The sequence below is a fragment of the Lethenteron reissneri genome, chromosome 2 (genome assembly GCF_015708825.2).
Source record: "Lethenteron reissneri isolate LAM-NWPU_2019-01 chromosome 2, ASM1570882v1, whole genome shotgun sequence".
Classification (NCBI taxonomy): domain Eukaryota; kingdom Metazoa; phylum Chordata; class Hyperoartia; order Petromyzontiformes; family Petromyzontidae; genus Lethenteron; species Lethenteron reissneri.
The window spans coordinates 8,238,573-8,258,205 of record NC_083780.1 but is presented as its reverse complement, the minus strand read 5'-3'; the positions used below and the strand labels follow the sequence as shown (position 1 = coordinate 8,258,205).

The window sequence follows — 19,633 nt, the reverse complement described above, 5'->3', positions numbered from 1 at the left end:
AAAATGTTGCTGGCGCAGTGCATTGTGGGAATATTTGTTCTTGAGGATATTAACCCATGATCAGTTCAGAGCCATAACGCTGATGCAATATTCTTTTCCCTGTTGTTTTGATACTGTTCAGCTGAAACGTAAGTTATATCATAGTATATTTATGCTACATTTAAATGTAGCCGTTCTAAGTGGCAGAGAAAGTTACCAAACCGGTAGTAACACCTTTTGCTATCTCTGATTTTAAACTTATTCCAGACAAAAAAAAATCCATTCAAATCTAAAAATTGTACAAAATGAAATTCATGGTTTAAAAGTTATAAAGAGGTCAAAATAAATAGTATGCATGGATAACGCCTCCCAACCACAACAGAACCATGTACTCAAACACCCTGAGAGCGAGGCATTTGTGTTAGACGTAGTTTTATTGGAAATTGCATTGCGATTATAGAAATGCAGTAAAAAAATACATTGGGAAAACAAAGTTAAACTTACAAACTAACCATAAGGCGAAACCACAACGTTTTAAAAATAAATTCCAAAGATAGGTCAGGGTCTCGGCTTATGATGTACAAAGTCACAGGAAAGTCATATTCTAATTTTCTGTAACAACAACAAAAACAACCCTATCCTAATTCTAGATTTGAAGTTTTCGTGACTGCAAGGATCCATACTCTTTGGTTCTTTCGGTAAAGTCACGGAGGTGAAAATAAAAAATGAAAATATATTTTTTATTCTACCTTCTCCATTTAATAGAAATCTAAATAGTAGTCGGGTCATGAGTCCAATGAACTTACGCAAAAGTCACACGAGTCGATCACCCTCTACATCTCCACAGTCTCCCATTCGTTTTCATGTCTTGATGCCAAAACGTTTAGCCTCTCGAGGAAAATGAAGTAATAGTCGGGCATTCAACACTGAAAAGGGTGCTGTCAATGGATACCCAAAGATTTGCTATCCATTTCTCGGAATTGAAACTCCTGCGATTTCACCACGGCTGACTTAGCTAAGTCTCCAGATTCTACAGAGATGTTCAGATGGAAGAAACAAATTCCCTCCTATTTGACTGCATCTTCTGCATTTTCTTCCTCCGCTTTGGATTCACCTTCGCCTTCGCAGAAGAAAAAGTGTCTCATGCACTGAGAGAGAAGAGATTTGACACTAGGTCCGGGAAAAATGGATGAATCCGAGTTCCCAATGCCGACTTGAACCTTTGTTCTCGATGATCGGCATTGATTATGATTTATTTTTCATAGAAAAGAGATGTACGCTATGCTGTGGAGGCAGTTTTGAAGAAAGAATACATTTTACGGTGTTCAAATATAACCATAAATCAGATGCTGCAGGCTTGTCTTTGCAGTCATTAACTTGACAGCTCCCACAATACCATCGCGAAGAGCCTTTGTCACGTGAAGTTGCAAACGAGTTCTACTCAATGTCCAACTTGTGGTCCAGCTCCTGGTGTCAAAGATCAGTGGGATTTAAATCAGTTAATGTATTGACCGGAAGAGTCATCGCCAAAGTGGAGCAGATTTTCCTTCACTCTTGGAGAGGAGATCAGAGTGGTAGGCATTACACAGCTGCTGCTGCTGCTTTGAATGATCTCTGCAGAAACGTATTTGGAGCGGTAAACTAGATACGGTTAAAAACAAATTTTTTTTAATTCTCATGACGTTTCGACTGCAACACAAGCAATCATCATCAGGTGTGAAATCCACAGCAAGAAATTTCAGACCTGATGACGATTGCTTGTGTTGCAGTCGAAACGTCGTGATAATGTTTATTGTTTAATATTTTCATTTTTTTTATTATTTCCCTTCTACGTGACTTTACCGAAAGAACAAAGAATATGAATCCCTGCAGTCACGAAAGCTTTAAATCTAAATTTAGATACGGTTAACTAACTATTTTTTTATTTTACAAGATAAGGCCCGCTGAGCTATGCAGCTCTTTTTCAGAAGCAACCTGGCCACAAATGATAGCTCAACGAAGTGACTTACCACGTGAAAATTTATAGCGGCCAAATACTTTATATTTCCCAAGTGCCGCTTGGGAGATTATCCAATGAAAGACTTGGACCTGTTCTTCTTGGTCTCAAGGCCTCTGGCCTCACTCCCCTCCAAAAAATCCAAAATGCTTCCACACGAATTATTTTCAATCTCCCCTTTAACTGTCACACGTCGCTTCTCCTCCTTCAACTCCACTAGCGTCCCGTTTACTACACCGCTGTCTTTTCAAATACTCGAAGCGAGTCCTTAAATCCCTTCACGGCCTTAGCCCACCTCTTTATAACTTTTGATTCCTGAACCTGATCACCAGTCGAACATGTACATTTTAAGGTTTTTTGTTTTTGCCTGGAACGACTATATGAACTGAGTTTGGCGTGAATTGGAGATGGTAGGAGTTTCAATACAATTACTGTTTGGGAGATGTTGTCATGGAACTGATATCACTGTGCCAGCCGACGTTTATCCGTGCTCAGTGACCACGAAGATTTAAACATTCTACGCCAACCTGCAGAAGAAATATAAACTCATGGTGCGATATTAAAATTCAGTGTGTTGAGGGTCAATCACGGACAGTAACCATGTAAGTCTAAGTACTGTATGTCAACATATGGGAAAAAATAATCACATGCGTCTCAAGTATGCTTAGGGCATACAGATAAGATGCTAAAGGACACTTTTATTGATCAATCGATCACAGTTGATGGCATGTGTCGTGCTCAGTTGACATAATTTACTGCTTTTAGCACAGAATAATAGGGTGGAGCAAACCAGGCTCTTATTGGTCACGCCTGCCGTGACCTGTGGTTACTTTGGGCTGGAGTGGAGTGGTGTGATCTGTGCACAGTGTGCTGCTTATCTCTCACTCCTCTAGGTTACACAGTTGCCCAATCGAGGCAGCTGAAAAAAAAACAACACGAGGACCGTGCAACAAGATGCAGTACCAAATCAGAAAGTCAAATACATGCCGTAGAAATCCGCCAACGTGTTAGAAGTAGGCCAAATGTTTGTACAAATAAAGTAGGCAGCGTCTTAAGCGACGGCAAAAACCACATCGCAACATCGTAATGGGAATATTTCATGCAAAAGTAGGTAAAAGTAACTGAGGTGCGAGGATTATTGGAAATGCCATTTGAGTGAGGATAATGCATTTTAGAGTTCTTAGCCAACAGGGACATAAAGACAATGAACACATTTTTTCAAAATGAAGGAGGCCCCAAATAGTTACATTGCAAATAAACTTTACTTGTTTATAATCGACAAACACCACCTGCAGTGATTGCTAGATTTGTTGATGAACTAAAAACTACAAACAACTAAAAACCCCTATATTATGGATGATATTGGTCGCGAAAGCCTACGTGTAAAACTAAACTACAAAATGGCCACACATTCAGTTATTTTTCAGCTTGTGGTCTGGATAAGGCTGACAGCTTGTCTGCATGCAATACACACACTTCTCTGTGTGTTGTTAAATCTATTTGTTTCCTGCCTACATCATGTTGTTCTCCTTTTTAGAGGATTTTCTCATCATGTACATATTTTTTTGATGGAGTAATATTCCTTCTAGCAGTCAGATCAAGCAACTGAGATTCACAGTGCATTATGTACGTTAGGTACTGCCCAAACCTAATATTTCTAAGGCAAGTGCTTAAAATATGTGCCCCAGAACTTGCACTCATTCTTAATTGGGTCTTCGATATAGTAACCACAAGGCACCAACAACATGGATACATCTTTTTTTAATTCATAATTATCCCCCGATCGCCTTGACTTCATTGCTGTGCAAAGTAATGGAATCTTTCACCATAACAATCACCTCCTCCATCACTTGGAGCCATCGTTTCTCGGTTGTGGATCCCGTAATGCACGATCTGCGGGTTTTCCAGTGGCTTGTTTTTGGGGCGCAAAGCAGGAACATTTTGGAGGGTCTATGATCATAGACCTCGGTGTTTCTAAAGCATTTGACTGTATCTGGCATGCCACACGACTGCAATTGCCAAGCTTCCATCATTTGGCATCCACTCTATTCTACAAGCTTGGACTTCAAGCTTTCTTAACTTTCTAACCTATAGCTCAATATATGTAGTAGTTGGTGATACTTTACCACATTAACTTTGCCGTTCTATCAAGATCATCTGTTTTTGGCAGATATAAAAAGAAAGTCTGGGTATGCAACGTTGTATTGTAGTCAGCTGTCCCCATTGACCAGCTGTGGTTAGAACAATGTGTTGACACCATTGGAACCTCATTTGCCAGTAAAAAATATGATAATTGTTTTTTTACCCTTCTATCTGGCAACAAAACTGACACCTTTTTTTCGGGTATGGACCAATCAACTTCAAGGACAGTGCATATATTATCAGAGTTATGTTTTTTGTTTGCATTATGGCTGCAGGTATTGTGGTCTATGCAAACATGACTCCTTGTAAAAAAGGTGTCAGTTTTGTTGCCAGATAGAAGGGTAAAAAAACAATTATCATAGAACAATGTGCTCGCAATTGCCAGGTTGCAAGTTCAAATATTGGCATGAAGTTTACAGCTGGGGTCAATATTAATAATAATGATAATGCCCTCCATATATCCAAGAAAGACTTACCTAGTCTCTAGGTTCTTATTCAGGACAGCCCTGCATTGTAGCGTATGGACGATTCGGTTAACACGTGGTTTGGCTTGTGAGAAGAACCCGTAGAGTGCCTTGAGAAAAGAGCATGCATATGAGGGGGAAACGAAGCTCTGCGTGGGATTCAATAATAGATTAAATAATAGATTATCACCGTTTCCTTTGGGCCAATGAGATGGGCACCATCCCGTACTCTGACACTTTAACTTGACTTTGTTGATGCAGCCGGGGGCTAAGCATTGTACATTTGCACTTATTTTTCTCGGTTAATATAGTCTCATATATGGATAAACGGTTGATAGTAATGGTACTGTCACGGAATGCTTCTGGGAAAAAAAAACACAAGTTGAGAGTTTCACTCCCATTTGCTGATTCTCAACCTCTTAGTTCTTTCGGTAAAGTCACGTAGGTAAAAAATTAAATTAAAATTAATAAAAATAAAACAATTATTGTTTTACTTTTAATGAATTTAATTTTAATTTCATTTTTTACCTACGTGACTTTACCGAAAGAACTAAGAGTATGAATCCTTGCAGTCACGAAAGCTTCAAATCTAGAATGGATTCTCAACCGTTTACCCGCCCTACGACATTGGCCCATTGCATGTATGCAGTTTTCATCTTGTGTATTTGACTTTATTGGCAGAGGGGAGACATTTAGAGATGTGGTCTCGTAAGTGTATTAATTACCGGTGTTGAGCGTGGACATAAGACATCGTAAATATGTCACCCGTTGGCTTCGACTGTCAGCCGATTCATCCTTTTTTTGTCGGGGCTTCTTGCGATTGACCACAATCACCTTAATTCACTGTCATTGGCGAGTAAGTGATGGCATTTTTGTGGTCATTACTTTCACCATCCCGCACTGTTGACCAGCGCGGTGAAGTATGGTCAAACAACCCCCAATCAATGACATCGGCATGAGGAGTCCTTTACCCATCAGTAGTTTGGCCAAAGGTTGTTGTTTAGTTTTAGTTTTAATCTGCGTTAAATTATCCCATTATATTGTTGTTTTACCCTAATTGAGAAGTGTTTTAATGTGTTCATGCTTTCAGTCTACATCTTGAAATGTTGGGGCATACATTTTAATACATATTTGTGTGCAGTGCTTCAAACGGCTGTTAAACTACTTTAATTTCTTTAAAATCCTAAATTTATATATTTTAATTACCAGAGAAACATACAATTCCACCCTACCTCTAGTTAATGCATGGAATTATATTTTTTATTCTTATATTATCTGCTGGTTGAAGATGACTTGAGGTTTTAATAAGTTGACAATGTTTCAACCACAAAGTTCAAACTGCTGTGTTATTATAGTTCTTTAAGAATGCATGATACCTTAAAGGATTTAGACATGTGGCACATTTTCAACACTCATAATTTTTGTTTTGCCAGTGGCACAGGTGTTTGCAACTATTCAATAATTGTGTTATATTTGTTTCGGGAAAGGTTCCGATGGACCAACTGTGACCGGGCCACAGATAACCACTGGAGGTAAACCACCCAATGCATCACCCACATCAACACAGAGCTCAGACAACATCCGGCCATGACTCAAGTTCAAAGTACAACGATAACAAAAGTAAAGCGGCATCATTATTATTATTAAACTCCGGAACAAGCCTAAGTTGCAACAAACTGGATTTAATACCTTCACTGGGATCGAATAGGTGGGGTCTCACAGCCCCATCACAAAACCATGAGGGGTGTGCGGCAACTTGGGGAAGCCTTCATCCAGCAGCGGATGGATCCTGGCTGATGATCATCGTACAGCTATCGATTGTGGAATAAAGTTTTGCTGTGGCTTACGAAGGAGAGAGAGTTAGGGTATTTTTTTTCTTTCTCAATAGTTGGCAAATTTGAATGCTGTTATTTCAACGGTGCATTTCAAACTACCGTCTTATTATAATTATTTGATACCGAATGATAACTTTATGGACACCCTGAAGGTGATTTGGACATGTGGCACATATTCAATGCGCATTGTTGTTATTAGTAGTAGTATTTTGCCAGTGGCACAGCTATTCGCAACTTGCAATGTTTGTCTTCTATTTGTCGGGGTAAAGGTTCGGATAGACCAACAGTCCCCGGGCCACAGCCAACCGCTGGAGGTAAATCACCGGGTGTTATCGCCCACACCAACACAGAGCTCAGACAAGACCCAGGCCGCAACACAAACTCAAGTGTAAAATAAAAACTTAATTATTACCCCAGAACAAACAATCAGCTCGCAGGACAGCTAAGCTGTGGATGTAAGACTTACTTTAAGTGGTAACAAACTCTCTACAGAAGTACACACTGCACTTAGAATCTTTTTCAGTGTGGGTCAGGCAGGTGGGAGTCTCACAGTCCATGATGTTATGTTTCCAGTGGCATAGCAAATTCCAATATTTGATAGTTATGGCGGTACCCCGGGGTACCAAATAATACAAAATGGCCGAAGCAATTAAATATTTTATTTCTGGGACAGTATTTTTTCCAGGGTTTACGACTAAATCAATCCGAAATCAGTGCTACTCCGCGATGTCGAAACGCAGCGAGGACGATTGCGCTGATACCCTGAACGCTCGCGGTACGCACCGTAGTGATGCATCGTGCACAGATCGTCGAGATGAGTCGATTGCCGCATCGCCGACCATCAACAGACAAAAAAATTACCGCATCACGGACATTGTGCGAGAGCCGGGGTACTATGGACACCCCGGGGTACCGCCATAAGGTTAATTTGTTTTCTATTTGTCATGGCCAAGGTTCCGATAAACCAACTGTCACTCGGCCACATCCAACCGCTGAAGGTAATTAACCAAACGGATGATGATTTTTAATGGTGACAACGCATGATGATGATGATGGCGATAACAAAGATAATGATACGATGGCGACAAACCTGAAAACAATTGCAAAGATGGCATCATTATCAATAGAATGGAAATTTACATTGCATGTGACTGCGTCTCAAAACGCTGTACAGATACAACGGGCATTGTGTAGAGAGAATCGAACAGTCATAGGAAAATACAGATTGGGAACATCACATTGACTCTTAAGAAAGTAGGCTTGGACAGGACATAATTTGATGTCCTTCCCCCGCACCTCCGATTAGCACGTTTGGCTACGTACGGTGCGAAAGAAGTGTAGCATACATTCATACATGGCCAGTGGTCCAGATTGATGGGATGAAGTGGCAGCCAAAGTAGGAATCACACGAGCGAGAAGTAGACATGTAGTACAAGTTCACCACCACATTTTCTTGGTTCTCTCGGTAAAGTCACGTAGACAGAAAATAAAATGAAAATAACAAAGAATAACATTAAATAAAAATGTTAAATAATACGTTGAAAATAATAAAAGCAAAAAAGCCACGACGTTTCGATCGCATCACAACCGGTCTTTATCAGGCGGAGAGAAATGAATTACGGCAGTTACCACACTTTATTTTGTTTCCAGTGGCACAGCAACTACCAATATTTGTTTTCTGTTTGGCATGGTCAAGGTTCCGATAGACCAACTGCGACCAGGCCACATTCAACCGCTGGAGGTAATTAAACAAAAATATCACCCACATCAACACAAAGCTCAGATAATACTCGGGAAACTATACAAATTCAAGGTAAAATTGTACATGTTTTAAAAACTGGTAATAATATTCATGCCCCAGAGAAAGCATTCATAGGTTTACATTTTGGGTGAGATGGATGGATCAGCTGGTGGCACGGACGTTTGCAACTTGGCATATTTGTGTTTTATTTGTCGCGGTAAAGGTTCCGATAGACCAACTGTCCCCGTGCCACAGCCAACCGCTGGAGGTAAACCACCCAATGCATCACCCACATCAACACAGAGCTCAGACAGCACCCGGCCATGACTCAAGCTCAAAGTACAACATTAACAAAAGTAAAGCGGCATCATTATTATTATTAAACTCCAGAACAAGCCTAAGTTGCAACAAACTGGATTTAATACCTTCACTGGGATTGAATAGTTGGGATGTCACAGCCCCATCACAAAACCATGAGGGGTGTGCGGTAACTTGGGGAAGCCTTCATCCAGCAGCGGATAGATACTGGCTGATGATGATCGTACAGCTATAAAATTGTGGAATAAAGTCTTGCTGTGGCTTATGAAGGGGAGAGACTTAGAGTTTTCTTTTTCCTATAGTTGGCAAATTTTAATGCTCTTCTTTCAACGGTGCATTTCGAGCTACGGTCTTATTATAATTATTTGATATCGAAGGATAACTTTGACTGATGAGATGAAATGGCAGCCAAAGCAGGAAACACAGCCGAGACAATTACTCCCGTGGAGAGAGGGCAATGAGATGCATCACGACACCACAAGGGATGTGCCATGGCTTGGGGAAGTATTCACCCAGTAGTGGATAGATCGTGGCCGATGATGATCACACAGCTAGCTATCAATCGTGAAATATAATTTTGCCGTGGCTCAGGAAGTGGCATTAGAGTACTTTCTTTTTTATCGCTGGAAAGTTCAAACGCCGTACTTTTAACGGCGCCGTTCAAACTGCTGTCTAATTATAATTCTTTAAGAATGGAGCATACCGTAATGGATGCCCTGTCGATGATTTAGACATGGAGTACATGTTCACCACACTTGATTTTGTTTCCAGTGGCACAGCAACTTGCAATGTTTGTCTTGTATTTGTCACGGTCAAGGTTCCGATAGACCAACCGTCACCGGGCCACATCCAACTGATGGAGGTAATTAACCAAAAATATCACCCACATCAACACAAAGCTCAGATAATACTCGGACAACAACACAAGTTCAAGGTAAAATTTGATATATAAAAAAAAAACTCGTACCAACATTCATGCCCTAGAGCAAGCAAGCATTCACAGGTTTTACATTTTGGGTGAGATGGATCAGCTAAGCCGTAACACGAACTTTAAATGGCAAAGGTACAACAAAACTCTTTAAACCGCATCATCTCTACATAACAAAAAGGCTCAGTCCCTTTTACATGCACCTTTACATCATCCGCACCTAATTTACACAACAAAGGCCCATTCCTAACAGCGCGCTTCAGCCGCACCGAACCTCACAAAAATATTATTCAGGGCCTACCTTGGCTACTCCCACCCTCAACCAGTATATATATAAAAATACGGTTTTCTTGGAATTTCTCTCACTTGATACAGCTATCGTGCTGTGACTGTTCCACCTGAAGATGGAAGCTTGTGTTGCCTCCGAAACGTCGTGATTTTTATTTTTATTTTACTTTTATTAATTTGAACTTTTTTACCTACATGACTTTACCGACAAAACCTAAGAATATAAAACTCTGGACATCAGGAACGCCGCTGCACTTAAAATTTCAACTCTGTGGCAGGCAGGTGGAGTCTTAACAGCCCGTGATGAGATTGTAGTAGCTAGTAGCTCGATAGACTATTGCATCACAAAGCCACGAGTGATGTGCACTTAATATTTTGACCAGTGGCACAGATTCATAATCAACGATTTTTGGGTTTAGATCGCGTTTATTTATAAATGTGTCGTAACCCTCCACCACCCGACACGGCCAATCAGTAAAAATGTGTCACGTTGACAAAGACAAATAGTTCACTGCTTTAGCCCACCGGTGTGTTGAAGCAACAACATTTACAATTTGAGTACGACGTTTCGCTGGTAATTGCAACCAGCATCATCGGGCAATTCGCCAGAATGGTGAGGCTCTCCTGTGTCTCCCGTTCTTATATAGAGCAGCAGCAGGGTGGCACAGATGTTTGCAACTTGGAATATTTGTTTTTTTTTGTTTTGTCACGATAAAGGTTCCAACAGACCAACTGTCCCTGACCCACGTCCAACCGCTGGAGGTAATTCACCAAAGATAACGCCCACATCAACACAAAGCTCTGATAATACTCGGGCAACAACACAAACTTGAAGGTAAAATTTGATATATTTTTTTAAAACTTGCATTAATGTTCATGCTCCAGGACAAGCATTACACTCACATATTTACATGTTGGGTGAGATGGATCAGCTCAGCCAGGGGACAGAAAACCTGCCGCTCCAGAGCTCCATGCGGCTCTTTAATGAGTGCAGTGCAGCTCTTGAAATATTAAGGGTTTTTTTTACCTAATTTGAAAAAAATGGCTCTTCCTGTTACATTTGGTTGCCGACCCCTGACCATGGATGTCCAGTTTACCAAGGAAGTCCAGTTCACCATGGAAGTCCAGTTTACCATGGAAGTCCAGTTCACCATGGAAGTCCAGTTCACCATGGAAGTCCAGTTCACCATGGAAGTCCAGTTTACCATGGGAGTCTAGTTTACCATGGAAGTCAGTTTACCATGGGAGTCCAGTTCACCATGGGAATCCAGTTCACCGTGGAAGTCCACTTCACCATGGAAGTCAGTTTACCATGGAAGTCAGTTTACCATGGAAGTCAGTTTACCATGGAAGTCAGTTTACCATGGAAGTCCAGTTCACCATGGGCAGGAGTCAGCAACCTGCGACTCTGGAGTTGCATGCAGCTCATTAAGGGACTGCTTTTTGACGTCATTTATTGAGGACCACCGTTTCGTATTCATATTGCCTTGGTGGCTCTTGAAATATTGAGTTTTTTTTTCTTCCGAATTCGAAAAAAATGGCTTTTCTTGTTATTTTGGCTGCCGAACCCTGAGCTAAGCTGTAAGACTAACTTTAAGTGGCCAAGGGACAACGCTACATTTCAAACTTCCCTTTGTGGCAGGCAGGTGGTCTTACAGCCCATGATGAGACTGTAGGAGATAGACGGACTATGGCATCATGACACTATGAAGAATTGGTTACTTAATATTTTGACCAGTGGCACGGATGTTTGCAACATGGATATTTGCTTTCTATTTCTCGCGGGAAAGGTTCTGACAGCCCAACTCTCCCTGACCCACGTCCGACCTCTGGAGGTAATTCACCAAACATAACACCCACATCACCACAAAGCTCTGATAATACTCGGACAGCAACACAAGCTCAAGGTACAATGATAGCCAAAGTAAAATAATGATTAAACTCCAGAACCAAACTTTATTTGCTGGAGAGAAGACTTGAACTTTTGACCCGTGTATAACTGTCCATTTTGTTTTTCACCCTCTCCAAAAGGACCAGAAAAAATCTACACGGCAAAGGATATGGCCATCGTGGGTGGAGTCCTTGGTGCGCTCCTGGCGGTCGCACTTGGGGTTATCGGATTCCTCCTCTTTAAGGTGCTTTCCAAGAAAAAGAAGCCGGTCAAAATTGAGGACGATGCCCATTATGGCGGCGGTGGTGGTGATGATGGCGGCTATGCCAACAGCCGCAAAGGAAGCGGGCAGCAAGATGACATTTCCATCGGAGATATTGGAAGGGTGAGTTCAACTATCAATTTTTTCTCTCCACAGTCACAACCTGCTTTGGACAAAAAATCGTCTGCTACGACCACCCCAAGTCCATTTCACCATGCCCTCAATGGAATACATTTAACTGCTGTCACTAAACCTAAGACCAGATCTGCACAGCACAGTTTATGAAGGAGTAAAGCAGGTGATTTCCCTCACGGTGACGATGACTTCAAAGCATGTTGTCTGAAATGTGTGCTCTCCCGCTCGAGCAGTTCATCATGCATTGGGTAGTAAACGATAATAGTTTAGCACATTTGGTATTCTTGGAGTGAAAGTCTATCGGGAAGGTGCGATGTTTCACGTACATAGTTTTCAGTTGTTTCAGAGTATGAGGTGATGCCACTATGTGCAATGCCAATTAAGTGAATATTCAGTCATATTTCAAATTTTGTAAAAAAATTATTGGACCATGACCACTAGCACACAACGGCCCGCTCGTTTCAAATGACGCAAGGGAATCTTTGACGTCCACTCTGAAGTAAACAGCGGCATAGTTTACGGTGATTACACCCACGGTAATAACCAGGGCGTCCTGCCGGGAAACGAACCACATCACGGCAACCCTACTTCAAACCACCACCCGCCCCGTCTGTTGAACGAACAGCGCGACGATCGAACCGTCACGACACGATATTTCTTTGCTTGTTCCCCCCCCGCTCCGTGTCCACCCCCCCCCCCCTTCCCCCCTTCAGGATGACGATCTCAACATAGTGAACCATTACATCCACTTGCCTAAAGATCACATGCAGGACACGGACGTGGATCGTAGCAGCGGGTACAACTCGGTATCGGGCAGGCCGACAACGCCAATGCTGGAGGACATGGAGGAGCATTCGGCGCCCCCGCCGCAGCCGCGCGACAACCCGGCGTTCGAGGCGGACGCAGCCGTCGCCGCCGCCGCCGCCGCCGCCACCGTCGCCGCCGCCGACGACGAGCAGGCCACCCACACCAAGTCCATCCTCGTGACGATGAACAGCAACGAAAAGGTGGCCAACGACAAGGCCGGCTACAAGGCCGTGTGGTTCAAGGACGAGGTCATTCCCGACGGCGGCGAGGCAGCGGACGAGGCGGACGGCAGGGCGGCGGGGGGGGTACGGTTCGATGGCGAGCCGGCGGATGACGCGGAGGGGAAAGAGTCATCCGGAGCGGCGGTTGCTGGCAGCGGCCTGGATTCGAGCGCGATGCACATGGGAGGCGCGGTTGCAGAAGATGATGAGTTTGCCTCCCTGTAGTTGAGTCTTTTTCCGAATTAAGGCTTTAAAGTTTTTTTTTTTTTTGTGAGCACTGTCGTTTTGCCTAGATTTTTTAACTCGCATGTGTATGTTGGTGGTAAAGAAACATCTAAATTGTAAAAGAGAGTAAATGTAGGAATTATTTGAGTGGATTTTAATGGGATATGGGTTATCTGGGAATTGCGCAGACAGCCGTGGTAATATCGGAGTGGGGACTCAGGATATGCTCTCTAGGTGGGGACATAAAATATGAACACCCAGCTTCTCACCCCTCTTACCTAACCATGGTAAAAAGAATAGCGCACAATGCCAAATATTCCTTCCAACCTTTTGATCTCCTATTGCCAAAGCATTGTTTTGACCAACCCCTCGTAATAAAGACAACTGTATAGTAGAATTCGGATTGCTAGGAACATAATACCTGCAACTGCACCACAAAGCCGCATCCAGTGGAGCTGGAGAGGTCAGGGACGCTCTCCATGCAGGAGTCACGACACTGTGCAGGAAGGCAATCCACGCTTCGCTGCTTGATCAGATCACAAAAGTACCGGCTCGTAGTGAATTCTCAAAAACCGCTGACTGTGAAAGGTTAAACACGAGGCCTGTGACATAAGGCACGCGGACATTTTCGACCACTGCCGGTGTTTTCAATCGGGGTTGGCATTTATCATCAAATCACGTAGGTAAAAAATTAAAATTAATAAAAGTAAAAAATACAATTTTAAAAAATCATGACGTTTCGGAGGCAATACAAGCCTCCGTCTTCAGGTGGAACCGTCACAGCACGCTTGCTGTATCAAGTAAATGAGAAATTCCAAGAGATCCGACCCCGTATATATACTGGTTGAGGGGGAAGGAGCCAGGGCAGGCCCCTGGATTTTTATTTTACTTTTATTAATTTAATTTTTTTACCTACGTGACTTTACCGAAAAACCCAAGAATATGAATCCTTGCAGTCACCAAAGCTTCAAATCTAGAATTTATCATCAACTGGGGGAGGATGTTAGCCGTGGTCAGCGTTGCATATGGAGTCGAACAAGAGTCCGCCCGGAGTTTAAGTGCGATGAAAGCTGCGGTTATTTTCACGTCACATTCTCTCAACAGTAGAGGCGGCATCTGGTTTAGATAAGACGGGTGGGCGAACGTGAATGAAACAAGTCCCCAGACACAAACTACGAGTGTTGGGGTTTAGCGGAGGGCTCCAGACCCAAGTCCATCCGGCTGCTCGGGTACACACCACAGCAGTGGGGCATCCTGCCGGATGGAAGTGGTGACAGCCATGGGCAAGGTCACACATCTCACGAGAGATATTTGAGAGGGCCCGAGAGCTGGGTTTTGTCTGGTGCCAGGCTTTAGCCCTTTACAAGCCACTACATGCACATTGATGGGCCGTGCACCTCCAATTGGCATGGCTGGCTACGTAAGGTGTGAAAGAAGTTCTACATACATACATGCACGAGCACATTGGAAGCACATTCTCATTGAGAGAATGACGCCGTTATCAATCGATTACAATCCTACAAAGGGAAGAGCCACACGCTGGACGCAATTGTGTTTGCAACTTGTTTTGGCCAATATTGTTGTTGTTATAGTGCCTGCCTTTATCTTTTAAAACATCAAATGTTCAATCCGCGGCCGAATATTGACCGCGTTAGAAATTGCGAGGCGCTTTTCCTCCACCTTACTGTTTTGTTAAACTCTGGAATCGATGGTAAATATTCATGTGAAGCACGTGGGGTTTTTCGCGTCACGTGATCTGTATGTTATGATTAAAGTGAACTGTCGTTCAGCTGCCAATGTTGGTGCCCTTTTAACAGTCCAGTTTGCAGTTTTTTATCTGCACCGAGACTAATTTAATAACCGTGGTTTTTATGAACACATTAATTCCACTTCCGTACGAACTCCCACGTGGAATTGAATGTGTGGCATCAATGTAATTATGTATAGTATATGCAACACACGTCGATTATCTTGGATTAGAATGGTTCAGTTTCCTTATTTAATTTACATGACCACGTTTATCGACGCATCTTGGGCCTCTATGCTAACAGTAAAACACATTACAAGTGAGGATTAGGCTAAAGCCTCATCTTTTATGTGCTAATCATCGAATGTACTGTCAACAATTACGTGCAATGATATTGTCTATCTATTAAGTAATTAAACTTGTAAAATTTGTCTGTGAACTATGAATATTCCCGTTTTAAAACCAACGACTTTTCATTCACACAATGGGGCTGACTAGACACACCTTTTATAGAATGAGCGAAACGCTCCCACATGCGATCCACTTGGAGCGTAACGATTCAAATCGGTTGTCCAGTTTAAAGACACATCCATCAAATCGTGCGTCAACGAACCGATGCATTAGTATATCCAAATCGTGTGCAAAGAGGCACGGAGGAGATTGAATGCTTGGGATTGTGCTTAGAGACACAGGCACATATACATCAGACGACATGCTCACGTTAAAGATATAATGTAGAATATAATAGAGGTTTTTGGGTGAGGCCGCGTAAATATGAATGTCGTTAAACCCGCCAACACCCTACAACCAATTATTAAGGTCTGTCACGTAAGAAAAACTTTCAATTCGTTGCTGGTTCAGCACACACCCGGTGTGTTGGAGAGTAAATCCACCACATCGTTTACAATTCGAGTGCCGCGACGTTTCGCCAGTAATTACAACAACAACCAGCATCATCAGGCGACAGCCGGAGTTGTGGAGACATCCTCCTCCTGGTTCGTTCTTAAATAGACGGGGGGGGGGGGGGGGGGGGGGGGAATGTGATGTCGTCACTTGTAAGCCAATCAGCTGCGAAGGCCAGAGGGAATGCGGGGAGGGGGGTAATGTATGTGTCGTGGGTAATAAACTGGAGGAAGCTTACTCTGAGGCAACACGTTTATTACAACACAAACACACTACAACACAAAGGGGTAACGGCCCCTTTCACCCGATACTCTATGGAGGGATATCCTCTGGGCGAGCTCGCCTCCTACTGGCTATCACTACGCCTACACTGCTGGGGCTTGAGTCTTCTCTTGAGTCTTCACTGGTTATAAGCCGGAGTTCTCACTGGTACGAGCTCGAGTCGACCCTAACCAAGGGGTTCGGCTCTCTTCAGGGCTCCAGGTGAGGCTCTTCGGCCGGACGATGACTGCCGGGACCGCTCAGTGACCTGGCTTATATACAGGGTCCCGGCTGACTCCGCCCCTAACCACGCCTTCCTTCCAGGACCTTCTCCAAGGGCCTGGAGAATGATACTCGGGTTTCTTGGAATTTATCTCACTTGATACAGCTATCGTGCTGTGACTGTTCCACCTGAAGACGGAAGCTTGTGTTGCCTCCGAAAAGTCGTGATTTTTATTTTACATTTATAAAAAAAAATTTTACCTACGTGACTTTACCGAAAAAAAAACCTAAGAATATGAATCCTTGCAGTCACGAAAGCTTCAAATCTAGAATGATGCTCCCCCCAGGGATTGCCTCGGGCCAATGGGCCGTCCAGCAGGTTCAGTCTCCCTTCCGCTCCCTACTGGCACAAGCTAGTACTGCCGGCTATAGGCAGTGGCGATCATGTTCAACCATGCCACTATATTTGCATGTAACTTACAATTGATATGCATTATTCATAGGGTAATCAAAATACGTAATGCGCGTGCACATTATGTACGGACGCACGCCACGCATGCCCAATCCTGCCGTTTTGTTGGGTGCAAGAAATCGCAATCCGTGTTATTGGCTGCTCACAGTTAATTAATTTTGGACTTTCGAAGCAAAGTGAGTTTGACCCCTACGGAGCCTGATGTGAGGCGAGCACACAGGGAGGGTCAGGGAGGAGGGGATTGGGTGCGAGGGGTAACCCCCCCTCCTCCGGGGATGGTCAGGAATTAAATGGCGATCTAGTTGATGAGTTCATCAATTGCGCGGATAAGTTATTTCTCCCATAGTGTTTCTCCTCTTCATTTTGGCGTTAACACCCGACCCCCCTCCTATCTTGATTTGAAGCTTTCGTGACTGCAGGAATCCATACTCTTTGGTTCTTTCGGTAAAGTCACGTAGGTAGAAAATTAATAGATCACGACGTATCGATCGCAAACTCTATCCTAGGGGTCGACAAACAAAATAACAAAAAGAGCCTCTTTTTTTCGACTTGGGTGGAGAGGGTGGGGATGGGCTGAGTGGGGAGAGTGGGCTGGGTGGGGGGTGAGAGGGGTGGGGCTGGGTGGGGAGGGGAAGGTGGGGAGGGGCTGGGTGGGGAGGATAGGGCTGGGTGGGGGGAAGGAGGGGTGGAGCTGGGTGGGGAGGGACTGGTCACCCCGTGGTGCCCTTATAAAACTCAACGTTTAACCTACTCATGCCGGCTTGTGCCCACCCTCACAGTCGGCCATATTTGCGGAATACACCACGCCGCCGTTGACCCTGGCCATTGACCGAGCAACCCAACGTTCCTACCAGCTCCATCCGCAGGAATGTGTTTGCTCCTGAAGATTCCAAATATGTTGTACGGCATGTGCTCTAAACACGGGAAATGTAAAAGTTGTATAATCTCCTGGAGATGTATATGCCACTGGTTCTTCACGTTATGTAGATGTAGATACCACTGGTTCTTCACGTTCTGTAGATGCCACTGGTTCTTCATGATCTGCAGATGTAGATGCCACTGGTTCTTCACGTTCTGCAGATGTAGATGCCACTGGTTCTTCACGTTCTGCAGATGTAGATGCCACTGGTTCTTCACGTTCTGCAGATGAAGATGCCACTGGTTCTTCACGTTCTGCAGATGTAGATGCCACCACCGCCATCTATTGCGCGGCGGTTGGACTTGCGACTCTCGGTCTGAACAGGCAACTGGACGTACGGGCAGGATTGTTCGTATCTCTTAAAGTTCGTAAGTCGAATGTTCGCAAGTGGACTAGTTACAGTTCATGAGACGAAGAATCAAGCCATGACCTGGCATTTGTAATTGTGACAATCGTCAAATCTTCGAGGGGGAGACACTACTGACTGTCTAGGTCAAAGTCTAACGTGGTCCTAACTGCGCAGTTTCCCATGGTGCATTCACTGAGTGAGTGAGTTGAGTTCAACGTGAGTGAATTGTTAAGTGTGGCCAGTGAATGGAGTCATTTTTTCCCAGCACACTAACACAGCTGCTATGTTGATGTACTCTTGGAAAAACAAAATTATTTTGACGGACTGATTTGTATAACATTTTACAATGCTGGCTTTATTGGCCTGCTATCTGTACCCTTTATGATGGGTTGCCATGGTATTGTGGGTTTTCTCCAGGAAACAATAGCCCCGAAGCATGGTTGCGAATGTTTATGGTTTTGGACCCAGTGACTTAAACATGATCGTTCCTTGGTTGTGCCATGGGACAGTGTGGGCATTTAAATTCACTCTGCCAGATGTCTCAAGAGGTCAGCGCCCAGTTGGTACCGCTGAAATCCAGAATTCGAACCCAGGCTTTCGCCCGAGGTGACTGCCTTCGCCCGGTCACTACACACACACAAACCCATGACATTAAAACAATTTCACGTCAAATTTGGCTAAATCTCTGCTCTCGAGTAGCAATGGTGAACCGCCAATGATCCCAAAGCTTAGGGTTAGGGGGAGGCTTGCGAGCTCCTCGGCTGGGTCGAGTCATGGCGAGTGACCTTACGAGCGACCCACCCTGGCAGGAACCGACAACAGCGGCCAGTCGAGGGTGGGTCGAGCCAGGTGAGAGTGTCAACTACATCCCAGGGTGCTCAGCTTCCTCGACGTCGTCCTATTTTTCTTCACGTCGGCCGAAAACCCACCACCAGCTACTGAGGTTCACGCGACGCACCACACCACGCATCTCGCCCGCCCCCCCCCAGTGAAGAGCTGGCAGTCAACCGACTCCTTCACGGTGCCATGGATCGAGGGCAATCGCCTCCCCAACCCCCGTGAACCCTGAACACATTCCTGCGGAGGGAGCTGGTAGGAACGTTGGGTTGCTCGGTCAATGGCCAGGTGTCAACGGCGGCGTGGTGTATTCCGCAAATATGGCCGACTGTGAGGGTGGGCACAAGCCGGCGTGAGTAGGTTAAACGTTGAGTTTTATAAGGGCACCACGGGGTGGCCAACCCCTCCCCACCCAGCCCCACCACTCCCGCCCACCCTCCCCACCCAGCCCCCCCCCCCTCCCCATCCTTCCCCTCCCTCCCCACCCAGCCCCTCCCTGCACGACGGACACAATAATCCCCTGTGGGCTGGTGTAACCAGGAGGTTCCTACCAGTATAACCCAACGTCATCGCCAAATGCAAGAGGGACACTGTTTTTCCCAATGTTCAGGAACTGCTGTGCGAAACTTGTTTTACAATTTCTGCCGTCTGCATGGCTGGCCTCTACTCACCGATGGGCACGGTGGGGCTA

The 19,633-nt window shown here is 44.4% G+C and overlaps 2 protein-coding genes across 2 annotated transcripts in view; one reads left to right on the top strand and one right to left on the bottom strand.

Moving 5' to 3' along the window:
* The window catches only part of LOC133340578 (cadherin-related family member 5-like), a 40,073-nt gene extending 24,655 nt beyond the window's left edge, over window positions 1–15,418 (top strand). The window contains exons 10-18 of the mRNA XM_061548923.1: window positions 6,069–6,113; window positions 6,686–6,730; window positions 8,113–8,157; window positions 8,381–8,425; window positions 9,293–9,337; window positions 10,409–10,453; window positions 11,482–11,526; window positions 11,723–11,967; window positions 12,693–15,418. Of these exons, the coding sequence (XP_061404907.1) occupies window positions 6,069–6,113; window positions 6,686–6,730; window positions 8,113–8,157; window positions 8,381–8,425; window positions 9,293–9,337; window positions 10,409–10,453; window positions 11,482–11,526; window positions 11,723–11,967; window positions 12,693–13,232 (1,100 nt within the window). The 3' untranslated portion in view covers window positions 13,233–15,418. The remainder of the gene's footprint in view (window positions 1–6,068; window positions 6,114–6,685; window positions 6,731–8,112; window positions 8,158–8,380; window positions 8,426–9,292; window positions 9,338–10,408; window positions 10,454–11,481; window positions 11,527–11,722; window positions 11,968–12,692) is intronic.
* BCL2L14 (BCL2 like 14) overlaps window positions 1–19,633 on the bottom strand; it is a 209,774-nt gene that overhangs the window by 85,332 nt on the left and 104,809 nt on the right. The window lies entirely within an intron of this gene.